This window comes from Montipora foliosa, chromosome 11 (genome assembly GCF_036669935.1).
Source record: "Montipora foliosa isolate CH-2021 chromosome 11, ASM3666993v2, whole genome shotgun sequence".
Classification (NCBI taxonomy): domain Eukaryota; kingdom Metazoa; phylum Cnidaria; class Anthozoa; order Scleractinia; family Acroporidae; genus Montipora; species Montipora foliosa.
Window position 1 is genome coordinate 21,863,698 of NC_090879.1, and position 16,668 is coordinate 21,880,365.

The following is a 16,668-nucleotide window of genomic DNA, read 5'->3' on the forward strand; positions in this document are numbered from 1 at the left end:
TTATTGCAAAAGAGTGAATTCAGGCGATACAAAATATTCCGTGATTCTATAGGTTTGCGTGTTTTTTGCGCTTGGACTATCGTGACAATAGTTTCAGTTTAAAACTCCAATTGTCCTCTTTGCACGCTTTACTTGATTGTACGATGCTGAAGTTTCGATGGTATACTTCAATACTTTTTTTTAGCAAACGCGTCCCGATGAAATTCTCAATACTGTCTCGTTAGTTGTCATTTGGTTCGTCCCGTCAACAACGCCGCACAACATCCTTCACTCAATTATCCCAAATTATGCTAGAATTTTGTCAATATTGTTCGATTTCGGGACATCTGCTGGCTCGAGCTTGGATTGGGTATTTTATCGCAAAGCCATTCTTATGCAGAGAGTTTTGTCCAATGGGAAACCAGATGGTCACAGACAATTTGCTTCCATGGGCCACCAAGCTTACCCATCCCTCGCAATATTCAATCGTTGAATATTCTGGTACATCCTTTATCTTCGGGCGTATTCCTTATAACAATGTCACTGGAAAGATCTTCGTTCCGGCGAAATTTCCAGGGTTGGGTTGAATTAAACTACGGGGAAAACAGTCGGACAAAGACGATCACCCGGAAAAAGTTTAACAAAATCTGCAGATATTTGCTAGGCGAGCCCCAGATCGAAACCGATGCTAAATTTCGTTTCTGGGTCAAGTCAAAAGGGTTCCGCATCGCTCACATGAATGATGGTCAAAGCTATGGTGTTTTATACGTACCGGTTAAGGTTCCCGCTCATGGAAAAGTAAGTAAGCTTGTGCGACAAAGGTTTTGTACTTAAATTATTTGACTAAGTACGCTTTTGTTTGCATTTGGTTCTCATTGAGTTTTGTGGGATGTCTTGTGCATTTAGAGCGTGGAGATGTTGTACCCATACGAAGACAAGATCTCGGGACACTCAAATCGCTCCCAGGTTGTCGAATATCGCAGGGTCGCTGTAGCAGACGATTTTTTTGATATCATAAGCAGTGTTCACATCAATGACAGGGGAGTTCATGTGGGACAGAAAAAAACTTACAAAGCGGTGAGTTTATTACTAAATCGGCTCAGTTTTAGATAGAGTATAAACTAATATTTATGAAAAGTGAGTCAGTGTACGAATCATGTTAAGGCTTTGGCCGAAAGCTGAAAACACTCGTAGCTTTGAGGGATCGAGGCCCCAGTTTATGCCTATGCGGAGCAAAGTTAGCGGGGAACATGTTGTGTTAAAAAGGAAAAGCCGATTGCACGGGATAAAATTATTTTTTATGGTGTACTTATCCATGCAGATCGGGATGTGCGACTTAACTTTACAGCGAGCGTGTAATGATCTGTCTCACACAGAAGATTAAAGTTCGTCTTATAGAAAATTAAAGAGGCTTTTCACAACACAAAGGCGTTAAGGACAATTTTAAGGTGGTGAGAAATTCAACACAAAGCACTTGCAGTATGTTTTAATCGAGCGCATCCGTATTGACCTCCCCTTAGCGCTAAAAAAAGTCCCAACAGTGAATGAACGTCAAGATGTCCTCTAATCTTCCTTTATTCGAACAACCATTAGCTACTTCATTCCTCCACTTTGTATGGAATCGAAAATCACCCCATTTGAGTGAAATATTTCGCATTTCGTTTGTATAGGGAGAGATAAGTTCGCGTGACAAGTAGAGAGGTTAGCTCGCTCGTCCGTTTTCCATATTCAAATTAGTAAATTATTTTCATGCTACAGCGAACAGAAGGCAACTGCATTGATTGTGATACTATTATCTTGGGCTTTATTTATCTTTTTTCTTAGTTGAGGTTTTCAAGAATCGCTAATAAGGACACGGTTTTTTTTGACAGAGCGAATCCAAATATGGGATGAGCTTTAGTCGAGCTATAGATCGGCATCAACGTCACCAAAATCGATAAGAGCGCAAACATGAAAAATTGATGTGGTTAAATGGGACGCCACTATAAAATGAAGTCGACTCCTTTTGGGAAAACAACTTCTCTTATTTTAACAAATATCTTGTCCGCGGTTTTTAAATATAGGTGTGGAAACAACGGCATTTTCGCCTTCACCATTTTAACTCTCTTTTCAATTTTTTTTTCCTTTTTTGCATTCCAAGCCACATCAGTTTGTGCGCTCATGATAAATAAACCTTTTCTATTTTTATTTCCCCCAGTTTAATTCTCGTTTTAATTTTTTATTCCTTATTTGGGCACTTCACACACGTGTTGTGAATAATTGTAGCTAAAAGCCTTCGCTTTGAAGGCAAAGTGAAATTTCCACCCATTTTCGCCTTAGGTGGGACAAAAGTGCGTTTAATTGCGAGATCTGAAAGACTTTGAAATGACGGCTTGAAAAAGTATTGTTATGAGATAGCAATGTTGTCTAAGCTTAAGTCTGGCAAAGTGCTATGTTGATAGTCAACTGACTCCGGCAAAGTAATTTGCAAAATTATTCCGACAGCTGTTTTTGACCTTACAAAAATTTATTGTAACAAAATGGCAGAAACTAAAACTCTCCGCAGTAAACATCTCGAGCGTTTGAACGATATTTGCTCTAGGGATATGAAAAATTTAAAGGTCTCGAAATTCTGCCTTCTCGGCTTGATATTTCATTTCACTAATTATATTCCTTTGATTGTCGGCTGCTCGACTGAATAGCAAATCGTCTTAACACCAGTGTCTACTTCCAATTTTTATGCACCATTTATGCCATGGGTCAAATGTACATTAGTTTTCCAATTCCACAATATCATATTTCTCTGATTCCAAGTCTGTCTTTGCCAGTTTGGGATGCAAACCAAGCCACCATTTGTAACATGGGTGCGGTGTTGACTTTCGGCGGTTTGTACGTCGAAAAATAATGCTGAAGGTTGTATTTCATTCAGTTTTCTTCATCAAACTAATAATGACAATAAATCAAAATCTGCATTTTCTTATTACATTTCTTTATTGCCGTTTTACCTTTAGGAAAGTCCTTGCTCTTTTATGTACTAAATGTACTTTGAACTAAAGAAATTTGTTATTTCTTTGAAAACAATTTCAGGGTGACAGCTCACGTAGAAATTCACTGACCTATGTTACGCACTAGGGGAAAACGATTTTTCAGTTTTTATCATTTTTATTACTTTAATTTTGAAGATTAAACTGTTCTCCAAATAACAATATAGAGCACTGTTTGTGTGAAGATTTTGGGGTGTTTTTCTATCTACTCGGACGTCTAAGTTTTATTGTATATCTTGGGCTAGAGGGAATTCGGATATCCAGCAACGCCAGCTGCGACAAATTTACACCGTGAAGACATTCCGATTCAAAAGACATAAAGTTATATACAGAATAAAGATGAACGACGTCAGAGAAACCTAAAGCCCATTTAGTGACGAAACCGCACAGAGGAAGTCAGCGCCAAGGCAAGATCCCATGAAAATATTAAAGACCATTAAATAGCTTAAGATATCTAGTATTTCTGCCTTTAGCTTCAGCGTCAAAATTGTAAAATGGGATGTCCAATGCTTTAAGGAACCGCATTTCAGAAAATTTGGGCTTTTTTTATTGACAATTTCATATAGTGAATATTTCATCGCCCAGGGGCAAATTTGGGGAAATTATGTTTATATTGCTCTTCCATCTCAAAGAGTAAGCTTAAGCAAAGTCCACTCTCATAGATGACAGCTTCCTATAACCTCCTACAAGGATAATTTTCTTATACATTTTTTCATGTCTAAGGTGATTCCGGTTTTCTATCGGTTCATTTATTGTTTCCAGTAGAATTTTTAATATATTTCCAGCCCTTTTAAATGCTTTTTTTCCTCAATTGTAATCCGCAGTCATTTTCGCGATTTTCAACATACTTGTCAATTCATTTACCAAAACTTAACATTTTCCTCGTCTAGTCAATGCAAATAAGAAATAATTTTTTTAATCTTGAAGGACTGTCTTATGAAAAATGTGATAAGAGAAAAATGAGAATCATCAAGCTTGACTGATGTGATTTGAGTGAAATGCTCGGTAAAAGATAAGGAATTTGTTGTAAAATATTTCAAATATTGTCGACTTATTTTTTTTTTAATACCAGACTGTAAAATTTTAAGATCAAGCATCTTTTTACAAATGTATTCTCTTTGATATAGTTTGGAACACAATCCCTCTTGATTACATGGGTACGACACTTACAGTATTTTAAATACGAATTAATGAGCTTTTCGCGTCCGGAGTTTAATTTATTCTCTTAGGATGTAAGTTACATTTTGATCTCCAAAGCAGACTTAATTCATCAAGTTAAAAACAGAGATAACTCTGAGAATAAAAAACATTGAGAGAGATGATTGGTCGTTTGAGCAAAGGAATCTCAAAACCAATGTTGCGATAATTAAGGAACTCAAACCAACTTACCACCGACAAATTCATTAGGTTTAAAGCAAATTCGGTGTTAATATGCCATGACAGTTTATAGCTGTAAGGGAGACAGTCCTTGAATGTGTCAATCACTCTTTCATTTTGAACAAAAAGGAGCGCATCATGAATAGTGCAAAACAGTTTTTTTGGACACAGCGAGGAAAATTCACCATAACTGGCGCGTTATCGTTTTTCAATGAAGAAACAAAATAATTTTCCGACCAATCACAACAGGATCAAACAGTGCGATCAACCAATCAGATTTCGATGCTCTCATTTGCATATGACATGCTCAAAGCGCGTCTGCCATGATACTTTTGGCTTTGCTTCAGTTTTTCATTGGTTGGAAAATCCCGCCAGAATATTAAGCCAATAAGTATAGTGAGACCATACAAAACCGATGAGTGCAATTTTGGCTTAAAGTTATGAGATCGGCCTTGTGGTTAATATTCAATAATGGCTTTAGACAAGAAATCAAAAACCGATCGGAAGTGTATCATCTGGAATCACAGAAGATCTGTCAAATGTAAATGAAATCTCTTCTTACGAAGGATGAAAGATTTGGGATACTCATTGAGGATCAAAACATGACTTAAGCAGACTAGAAAAACTGTTTCTTTAAGTAAATTGGTAATTTCATGTACAACAAGTAAACTGACAACCACAAATGCTTAAAGCAAAGCAGAATTAGTGTCGCCATTACTCTCCTTTGATCTTGTCATTGCGTATTGATTCGGAATTCAAATGAAATGTTCATTTACGTATAATGGTGTTGCCATGTAAGACGTGAACTCGGAAACAGAGGGCTCTCAACTGTTGTTGATGTTAGTTTGGCGATTGCTGTCCGAGTCATGTAGCTTGTCCATGGTTCCCATAAAGAAAACCCAAACTGGCCCGCGTTGCTCGAAGCATGGTTAGCGCTAATCGCAGCGTTAAATACCATGGAAACCTGTTGGTTTTGATACCTCTTAACCAACGGTTAGCGCTAACCGGGCTTCGAGCAACCGGTCCCCGAATGACAGGCGAGACACGGGCCGAACACGCTTCTCCCTCTACTGCTAGCTTGGGTTTTATCTTGAAAAACCTAAAATTTCCGCGAAGCCAGTATGATGAAAAATCCCTTTGCACCGGCCGCGTAGGCTCCTGGCTGCCTGCAAGGGAGGAGAAATTTAATGAATAATTTCTCTCAGTAAAATTGCCGCATAATCTGAAATGCTGCGACATGTATTAAAGCTGAAAACGGTCCACTCAATTCGACCTAAGAATGTTATATTTTCATGTTTTAGGTTGCAAACACTTACGCATTTCTCCCACGTGAGGCAGTGTCTTATTACCTCATGAGTTGTAGTACCTGCAAACAAAGAATCCAGCGATTTAACTCCATTCTGCTCAAACATGGTAGACCCTTGTCACCGGTGTCTGATCTGGTGAGTAACAGGGATTTCAATGGAAAGGACACCATAAATTACTGACAGATAAATGAAATTGTACAGTTGTTGACCCATCAGTATATTAACTAAGCTGTTCGAAGGCTATCAACGAAGCTCTGCAATAATTCAACATATCGTTGATAGTTGTTTCAATTTCGTCTGTTGAAAATGCGTTTATTTTGATCGAACATGAAAGGATGCTGCCAGTGGAAAAAAAAAATTCTATCTGCTGTCAAAAATTGATAGTTGACATTTAGGATCGCGTTTTTAAAGTCGACCGCGCTATTACCCGTCCGCGGTTTGCCGTTTGCTATAGTGGCAAAAAAAAAAAAGATTAAGGTTCGGCATTTGGCGGGAAAAAAACGCACCTGGTTGGATTATTGTTTTACTTTACATATTTTAATTCAACCGAGCCAGCGTCCTCAAGGATGTGCAAATGGTCAGCGAAAATCAAATGTGTTAATTTAAGAGTTAAATCAATACAGAATTTTAACGTGAAAAACGCTGCGGAAAATCACTTACCGCACGTTACACTCAGAGGTTTGCCGTTTGTTTCCAAAAAATACACGATGTTAAATGTCTCTATGAAGTCCCCAGTGACATAGGGTTAAAAAAACGATGATAATGAGAACGACAATGATAATGATAATGATGATGATGATGATGATGATAATACTACTACTAATAATAATAATAGCATAATCCCACAAGGGGATTTCATTGATGACTGCCGCTTAAACGCTATAAATATATTAGGAATGGTAATGGTAGTGATTATTATTATTATCATCATTATTATTATTATTGACGTCGAGACAATTGAAGAAGGTATTAAATAGAAGTTTTTAAGTGGTATTTTTTAAAATACGTTTTTAGTCTAAATAACTGCTTTTTGAATTATAGAAATGAATACTTTTTAATCCACACGGGTACAAAGAATAATATTTTTATATAAATTTTGTAATTTTTTGTAATGTCAAATTATGCTTGGTTAAGATTTTTTATTTTATTGTAAAATATTGTAAGTTGGATGAAAGAAATATATTATTGTTATATTATTATTTTTATCAATATTATTATCATCATTATAGTCTTCATTGAACAGTACGTGGCAGCAAAACGTGCTAGTTTACATCAGAAGGAGGCAACCTCGTCTTCTTCCCTTCCCTGGTGCGCGAGAGAGAAAGGTCCATTCTCTCTCTCCCGCTCCAAGGACGAGGTTGCAGAAGGAGAGTGGCGGGGTCAATAAGTGGTCTATTCTCGACGAGTCTCAAAAACGAAAGTGTTTGGGGTAGGGGAGTGCGTTGCAAATTCCCGTCAACTGTTTCTTGGGTGCATTATTTAGTTAACTAATACTTTTACTTTCGTCAATATTTTGCTGCTTTTCGGGAAGCAAGGGCTAAATAAATATCATGTGACCACTAAACACGTTAGTTCAACAATTAATCTTTACATGCATGAATGATAAAACCGTTTTTCGCTTGTTTTCACAGGGCCGAGATTCGCCTCCTTCCGATCTGGTATGTTTTTTTTTTCAATTTGAAGTAAATGAAGTAAGTGAATGTCTGTTATTTCTACAGATCGCAAAATGATCTTGAAGTCGTGCCCATCGCTCGGACAAGAGAGAGATCGGAGGAAAAAGGGCAAAAAGGCACTGCTGTTCATTTAAATCTAAACAAATGAATTCAAGCGATGAAAAAGCTATTTTATTCAATAAGAAAAATTCTTTGGTACGTCATACTGACCCATATTGCCAAAAAAGCAGCCTGCTTTCAAAGGGCTCCCATTCAGCGGTTTTCGGTTGAGTTCTCGAAAGTAATTTTTCTGCGATTTCTTTTGGTACGCTTAGTAACTTATCAGACTCTGTAGCCTGCGAGAACTTCTGGTTTTTTCGACTCTATTTTCACCCTCTAGAGCCGAAAAAACCGGATGCCTCTCGCAGGCTACAGTCACTGTACATCTCGTACCAATAGGTGGTTCTCACCTGACGTGATCGCCGCCATGTTGGTGGATGACAAAATTTCTCTATTGTTATTGATGTCTCTAGAGGGTGGTTGAAAACGTCCTATCGGGACCATCGTAGTTGTTTGCATTTTCCGGACGCTTTGATGCCGGTTTTACGACACCGGATCGTGGCGATACGATTATTTTCTGGTGAGATCTCAGACATGTCTAGGAACGCCTTCGTTGATGAAATGGATTTTGAGAAAGGCACGCCTTAACCAATCCCTTTCCTCTCATTACCCGATTTCGAGGTCTCTACTGTAATTTACGAAACTATAAAAGCAAGGTGACACACGCTAACACAACCCGGTGTGGCCAACACATCACGCATGAGCACAACCATTTCACAAGGTCAATTAGCAGCCATGGACAGCTGTTTCGGCCGTTTGGGCCTCATCAGCATGGCGTAGCTAACATACCAGGCGGGTGTTTTTAGCACCCTTTTAAGTGGTTGTGCGCATGCGTGATGTGTTGGCCACACCGGGTTGGTGTTAGTGTGTGTCACCTTGCTTTTATTGTTGTTCTTCACTTAAAGTACAGCCCAACAAAACGAGATTAGAAGGATATTTTTTAGATCCACGCTGAGGTAATAAGTCACCCGGGAAAAGGAACTTGTTGAAGCCACGCGGAATGTTCAACTCAGACCATAAATGATTGCCGTGCATACGGCGAGAGCTACTGAAATTTAAATTGACCATTTAGAATTCAGTGAGCGGGAAAAACTGTGCTATCCGATGCCACGTCAATAGATTCGCAGTTAAAGAACTAGAAAACCATTTAAAAGATTTTGTGGCAACTTTTTTTGATAACAAACTTTGGCGCCAAAACTGGGTTGCCGGCGAGCAGCCATTCGAACGACAACTGTTGGACTTTGGCTGTTATTTGTGCTTTTTCTAACTATTTTCAGACGAATTCAGTCTGGTATTTTCGAATCAAGCGTAAAAAGACGTATGTATTTATTTGTGTTAACTTCGCGAAAAAAGACTTTGGTAACGTTCTTTCGATGGGGTAGATCGACAACAACGTCATTTACGCACAGAAAGGCACCGTCTCGAGTGAAAGGGCAAATGATTGACAGGACAACACACTTTTGACCGCTGCGTGCACTGCGGGCGCGGGTTCCGTAAGCGAGGCCTGGCATGCATAGAAACCTGAAAAAGGAATAAATGTTGTTAGCTTTTTTAAATAGTCGCTTGCAAGAGTCAAACAATTTCCCAAGTTTATTTCACATAAACAAAGAAACATGCTAGAAAATGGTGTATCAAATTTTCACATTTAGCACGCCGTACTGTAGAATACTGCCCGCCAAATTAGCCAATCACAGCGCGCGTACTATCTCAGAGATGTAACGACTTCAAATGTTATTTTAATCCCAAAAAAGACTAAAGGCTAGTAGTGCCAACCAACGAAGAAAATTCAAATTAACCTCTCTATTTCCTTGTAATGGTTAATAACCTCTTACTAACCGAGTGCGAGGGCCGTACTGGGAAATATTGGCCAGAGGCAGGAGGTGATGGGCCCCTGCCAGAGGTCAGTTGTTTGCCATATAAGCCTCTGGCCTCGCCAGTTGACTATGAAATAAATATGTCCTTTCTTTCTTGGAAATAATAATAATAATAATAATTTATTTAAACTTCACAATAATTTCTTACAAGATTAAGAAGGCCAAGAGAACGTTTGAATATGTACATAATTATTACATTCAATTATTTAAATAATTGAAGAAAAAAAAAGACCATATAAAAGAATGACGTTTCGACGGCTCCATGCCATCATTCTCAAATTCAAATAAAAAACTTTAGGTGAGTTCATAATATAGTGAAATGTACGTGTGAAGGTCTCACTGCATATGATAATAAGAGAAAATAAAATAAAATAAAATTTCAAGCGTGGTGCGCTTGAACTGTCAAATAAAAAGTTTTGCTTTCATGGAGTCAGATTGAGTGTTAAGTGTTGGTTTTTTGTTTTTCATAAATTAAACAAGAAGATCTTTTAGATCTTTTAACCGCGCATTAAATATTTATCTGTTTTCTTACCACTATAGTCGCAACGTAGAGCACATTCCAAAGCAGTCCCTGTTGATTCACTGATGACTATAGACACAAAGTCACTTGATCAATCTATAGCACAACAACTGACAACAACGACTGCACTAGAAGTTATTGCACTATCACATATAGCCGAGGTGAAATCTCCGATTGCACCATCAGTCGTAGCCGTTGTAAAATATCCGATGACGTAATGGTCTTAATTAGTCTGCAACTTTCTTCGGGATATGTATGGGTATGAACGATACCATAATAACAGTATTCACAACTTACAGCTTTCTTTCTTAAAAGTCACGATTAAATTTATTTGTTTTTTTACACGAGTAAAGGGTTATTAAAGTAGTCACGCGAGTCACATAATTCAATCTTTAGGACGGTGGTTATTTCCCTGCCAATGAAAGTTGCAACGTCGACAGATTCAATTCCATGGATGACGTAATGCCTTTTTATGTATTCAATACTCGCTTCTAATCAAGCGTTTTAATAACACAAAAAGGAAATATATTTTTTTCTAAATAAACAGGGGCACCCAACGTCAATTTTCGGAAAATATCTGTTCGGAAGACGATTTGAGATCTAGAATTTTCGGAACAATTGTTGTGAAATTTCTTGCTTGCCTGCCTCTCCTAGGATTTCCGAACATCTGAAAAATGGTAGAATCATGGAGGTATATCTATGACAAATTCAATGATCAGTATTTGAAATAAAATCGTCCAAATCATGAATGCATCAATCCAAAGCCGAATGGCAACAAGCCTAAACCTAAACCTAACCCTAAACCTAACTCTAACCCTAAAGCTATCACGGAAAGAGACATAACGCAGAGAGGCATAAGGCAAAAAGGCATAAGGCAAAGAGGCATAACACAAATAGCCATAACGCAAACAGACATAATGCAAAAAGGCATAACGCAAATAGCCATAACGTAAAGAGAAATAACGCAAAGAGGCATAACGCAAAAAGGCATAACGCAGAAAGGCATAACGCAGAAAGGCATAACACAGCAAAACATAAGGCAAATATTCATAACACAAAAGGCATAACATAAAATAGCCATAATGCAAAGGCCCTTTGAAGAATGGAGACTAGCTGTGTACTCCGTAAATAATTGCAGCTCTAAAAAAAAAACGTCAAATGATTGTTCAAGGGAAAGAACATATAATCGCTATCGAACTTTTTCTTCCTGTTTAAGTTATGCCTCTGCATTATGGCTCTGCGTTATGCCTCACTGCGTTATCCTTTTTGCGCTATGGGCATTTGCGTTATGCGTCTTTGCGTCATGCCTTTTTGCTTGATGATTACTTGCGTTATGCCTATTCGCGTTATGCCTATTTGCGTTATGCCTCTTTTGCGTTATGCCTCTCGGAATCGGCTTGTTGCCATTCAGCTTTGGATTGATGTATTCATGTATTCATTTGGACGATTTTATTTCAAATGCCGATTATTGAATTTTGTCATAGATATACCTCCATAGAATCGCCCATTTTAAACGGATTTTTACCCTAAAAAGGCCACCTAGAATTTTCGGGAACCTTTTCTCCGGCTAAAATTTTCGAAAAGGTAAGTTTTGATCCCTATAATTTTCGGATCACTAGACTTTCAGCTAGGAAATCCGAACAGATGAAAAATTTTTAGGGGATAAAAATATGTCTATATTTAACAATTATTCGCCTCAGGCTCAGTGATTATCGGTGAATATTCACCGAGACGAAGTCGAGGTGAATATTCACCGATAATCACTGAGCCTGAGGCGAATAATTGTTTTAGTATAAATACACAGGTGATTATTTCAAAAAAGAGAAAAAAAAAATTTCAACACGAAATCATCTTCACTTACAGTGGCAAAACGACTACTGGCAGCCATTTTGTCCGTCGAGGTGATTATCGGCTGATAATCCGAGATAGCGAGCCAAGGAGAGCGCGCGATTGTGCATAATCACCTGTGTATTTATACTAAAGTTTTTTTTTGGAATTTGAGAATGATTGCATGGAGCCGTCGAAACGTCATTCTTTTATATCGCTGTTTTTTATTCTTAAATGCTTATCGGAAACCTTAGTTATTGGAATAATAATAATAATAATAATAATAATAATAATAATAATAATAGAGCGCTTTTCAATTGAGTGTCGTAAAACCAAAACCAAAGTAATTACTTTGACCAATCAAAAAGGACTGAGACAATCCAGTAAACCAATCAAAACTCGAAGTAATTACACGTAGCCCACACAAAAGGCGGGAAAATGTGCACGCGCGAGCCACAATTGGTTTTGGTTTCACTTCAGGTTCTGATTGGTTGAAAAAGTGGCGCGAAAACTTTGAACCAATCACTGAGCGAAGTAGATGCAAAACCAAAGTAATTAGCTAATTACTTTCGACACTCAATTGAAAACCGCTATAATAATAATAATAATAATAATAATAATAATAATAATAACAATAACAAAACAATAACGATAACGATAACGATAACGATAACGATAATGATAATGATAATGATAATAGTAATAATAATAATAATAATAATAATAATAATAATAATAGTAATAATAACAATAACGGGGTCGTCGTGTTAGTACGGACCGAACGCAGCGAATCGGTACAAAAACGACCGATCGAGGGCCAATATTCCCCAGTGCGGTCCCGAGCAAGCGAGGCCAGTAAGCTGTTTGTTGTTACATGGCATCTAAGCGATCGGACACTTCTCCGCTTCGGTGAATGTCCGTAATCATCGCCTTCCATCAGCGAACTTTGAACGGTAACCTTCCAGATGTAAAACTATATTCCGCTTGTTATAATTGTGCTGTTGTGAAGAAAAAAAATTACCCTTTTACTTGAATTATGCGGGAGAGAGAAAAATTACGGAAACAGGCCGTTACCATAGAAAAGGTCCGAATGTAAAATCCCGACCAAAAATCAGCGAACCAGAGTGCTCCATTATACGCCGATCAACTCGAAACTTCAACATTTCTCCCCCCAGGGCAAATCCCGGGCATTTGAACTTTTGAAGATTGGATCATTCAAATTCCCGCCCCTCTGTTCAAAGTTGTGTTCAAATGCCTCACCCTATCATCGAATTTGTCTATCATACACTACTAATAATGAACAAGTGTCGTCGGCTCCTGCCGTCTTTAATAAAGACCTTTTAAAGACCCTTTCTGTAAGCGAATTGCTCACAAATGCTACATCTCTTCCTTTAAACTCTTCCATCTCGTCCAAACACGTGTTTTATAGCTGTTAGCGACTTCGACGCCCGAAAAAAACAATTATTTGAAACCTGACAATTCCGGTTCAATCTTCCCCACCCTACGCAGGCAAAGGTGAAATTCCCTACTCCCCGGGCACAGAAGATAGTCAAATGCCCGTGGTTTACCCGGGGGGGGGGGGGTAAGGATGTTGAAGTTTCGATTTGATCGGTGCATTAGCCTTGCTTGCTTGTTAAAGAGGTACAATGATTACCTGGAAGAAGTTGGTCTTTTCAATATCGATATTGCCTCTGAAAATCATGATGTAAAGACACTTGCAGACCGATAACTTTAGGGAATGAAATCTTCTTTCAGAAACTGATAGCTAAAATTTACCTTCCTTGAACTTCCAAGCAAACTATTTGCTTCCTGAAAATGTTAGCTGGCCATATTTGAGTGCCAATAATTGCAAAAATAACCCCTCCGAAACATAAAAGGACCCTTTCTCCCAGGTTGCGAATCGTATGGTTTATGTTTCAGAAAGTTGATTTCAAGGTTTCAAAAACCTCGAAAAATTTAGGGCATCGCCGAGCAAAAATTTGGAAATTTGTAGATAACATATTCAATCCAAACAGATGTTTAAACGAAGTATTATATTCAGTGCCCTGGCAGGTTTCAGAACTGATGTTTGGTGGTCTTCGCTCGTGGTGGTGATAGGGTTTGCCTAAGCCTGATCTTAAATTGCAAGGAAGATAACACTTTCACATGTTGATCCAAACCAAACAAAACACAAAAATTATGAATTGCATACTGCAATCAAGAGAATAGCTTAGAATTTTTGAATTTTTTTTATCAGGTACTTTTTTTTAGATCATTATTTTTTTGTTCGGAGAAAAAGTAAAGAGTCTCTATTTAATCTCAACAATTATTCACCGAATGAATAGTTAAGAACTTTTCACCGAAATGGAGGTGGATATTTACCGAGCCGCGAAATGGCTCGGTAAATATCCAACGCTAGCCACCGACACTGAGGTGAATAGTTGTTTTAGTATATACTAAAACAGTGAGATAATATACAGCACAAAAAATTAAATTAATTTGGATGTTTTCTTTACTTGTCACGGATGCAAATCGGGACGCCATTTTTTCCCGAGTTGCTCGGAGGTAAATAGCACAGGATATTCGGAGTTTGACGAGCCAATCAGCCGCGAGTTCAACGCTATCCGCTGTTTTAGTATATACTAATAGAGGATATTTGATGGGGCGCCACCTGTTAAGAAACTATCGGACCAAAAACCTTCACGACCAAAAGGACTGAAACTTCAGTAAGCCATTTTGTTTCTCTTCGGCTTCCGTCAAAGATGAGGAGTACTTGCTAATCACCTGACAGTTAACCAGTCACAGCGCGCGAAAACCACCATTTCTGACTTTCTGACGGTCACATTACATGTTAAACGGTAATACGTCAAGTTTGAAGGGCCAATCAGTTTCTGGAAACATCGGTAAATACAACTAGGTTAGGAAGCTCAACAAAATTAGGTGACGTTTATCCAGGGTACCGAATAAAATTTCATGGAGGCGGCATAGCTATTCGTCATTGTACATCTGTCCTATCCTCCTCCTCTCAGTCAAAAACTTGTAAACGAGTTTGGAAAAAGGCTTGGAATAGCATCACAAGAACTGTCGAAGTAAATTAACTACACACCACCACTTATATATGCAAATTCATCGATCTGTGTAAAGTTATTTGTCATTTCATATGCGCAGATCCGGCGGTATTTTGTCAATATTTTTTTTCCAGTTTACATGCCACTCCGTCTCTCACTATTTCTGCAAGAGTTATTTCCGCTAAACCAGGAAAACCCAATATTTGTAGACTTTGGCAAAGTGCTAGATTTATCGGTACTATATCTGAAACATAGAATGTTCCTTTTATCTTCGATTACCTCTAATACGGAATATAATTACTCGGATAATTAAATTCCTTGAAATCAAGGTCCGCAAATTTCTATCAGCGGCTTATGTTCAGAGCACGCGCAAAAGCCGTTCTTAGTGGATGTACCACGTGATGGCTTACGCTATCAGCTGCTGAGCCTGACAACAAAGGCCAAAAACTTTGACTCAAAAATTCTGGCCCATTATTTCCCGGTTGCCTCCTGGTTTAGTTTTGTCGGGTTTGGGGGCCAAGCACACTATTTTTAGACGGGTTTTGTTAGAGCCTCTCAAAAGCAATTTGCAGGAGAGGAAGATTTCGACTGATCGCCGTTGGTTTCGGCTGCAATTGAAGGTTACAAGCGGTTGGGTGCGGCGAACGTTGAAGGTCTGTTTGTACCCCTTCGTCTCTCTGTGGCGTTGTCTAGTCCGTCGAAGATGTCTACTAAAGCTCTCGCTGCCATCGCAAAGGTCAAGTCAGAGCACATCCTTAAGGTAATTTTACAAAGAAAGTCGGTGCTTGGTTTTATTTTTGAATCGTTTAGTTTTGTCTACTTTTTGAATATTCTGTGTTTCGGATCAAAGCGAAAGGAAATCGGCCATTCTCGCCGGCTTTGTTGTTTGGAAGTTAAGGGGAACACAAATGAGCGTCCCTTCGGCTTAGTTTCGAAAGCACCTTTCCGCAATCCCTATCAGATCTGTGGGTAGATCACGCTTGGAATCACTTTGGTTATGCTCATAACATACAACTGATGCTTCATCTAGGAAATAAGAGATCGTCTATGCGATTTTTCGGCAGATGACACCCCTTGTCCTTTGAGTTGCGAAGAGGAAACAACGAGTGGCCCACGTTCAAATTTGCCGGCCAGATGGCCTCCGTTTAAATTTAGGTTCAAGGGAAGACACCTGTGCATTGAACTTAAGCTTTTTGGCTAGTCCATTTTGCCGTTAGGAATTTTTTACGCGTAGCCTGTAAGAGGAAGCGTAGTATATTTGGCCCGCTTTCTTCATCGAAAATACATGAAATATTCATAACCGAAATATTGCAAAACTGAGCTAATTAGTCGAGTGTTGTGTCGCGGCGTAGTTCCAAACCGTCCTGCCTTCCTATTTCGAAAGATCTTTTTAAGATCCACTCTTTTTCTCTGACTCTCAGACATAGCAATGATCGCCTTTCCGTGGGGTGAGATCACGTAAGCGAAGCTCTTACGAGTGGGTCAATTTGTACACACCAGCTTTTTTTTTTCAGCATGCTAATTTATTTGGAAGAGAAGGATATCGGGTTTACACAGCACCGGGAATAAATAGCAAATTTGAAAATCGGTTGAGGCAGATGGTAGACACTCTTTCGTTCATAGTAGACTGTTTTAGCTTGTTCAGTTTGGAATTGACCGTTGCCTCATCTATACAGCGTACTTTAAAAAGGTGCAAAGTCTACAGAATCGAAGGGGTGAAACCCTGTCTGTAAGAATGTTCGTCCTCTAAGTAAGCATCGGGATGTCTTTCCGTTTTGAAAGCAGCCCTCCAACAAGTGTCTGACAAAACGTTTCGAGTTAAGTCGACTATACTTAAATAAGTAGCGCTTACCTGTTGAATTCATTTTTGGGTTGGGTCTGGTCAAGAGATGAATAAAATTCACAGAATGCCCTGATCAGGCTTCAGCGGTTCTTGACTTAA

The 16,668-nt window shown here is 38.6% G+C and overlaps 1 protein-coding gene across 1 annotated transcript in view; it reads left to right on the top strand.

Moving 5' to 3' along the window:
- The first annotated feature begins 468 nt into the window (after positions 1–468).
- Positions 469–16,668, top strand: part of LOC137975187 (nucleolar protein 4-like) — a 35,795-nt gene continuing 19,595 nt past the window's right edge. The window contains exons 1-4 of the mRNA XM_068822272.1: positions 469–777; positions 886–1,056; positions 5,681–5,821; positions 7,318–7,344. Of these exons, the coding sequence (XP_068678373.1) occupies positions 517–777; positions 886–1,056; positions 5,681–5,821; positions 7,318–7,344 (600 nt within the window). The 5' untranslated portion in view covers positions 469–516. The remainder of the gene's footprint in view (positions 778–885; positions 1,057–5,680; positions 5,822–7,317; positions 7,345–16,668) is intronic.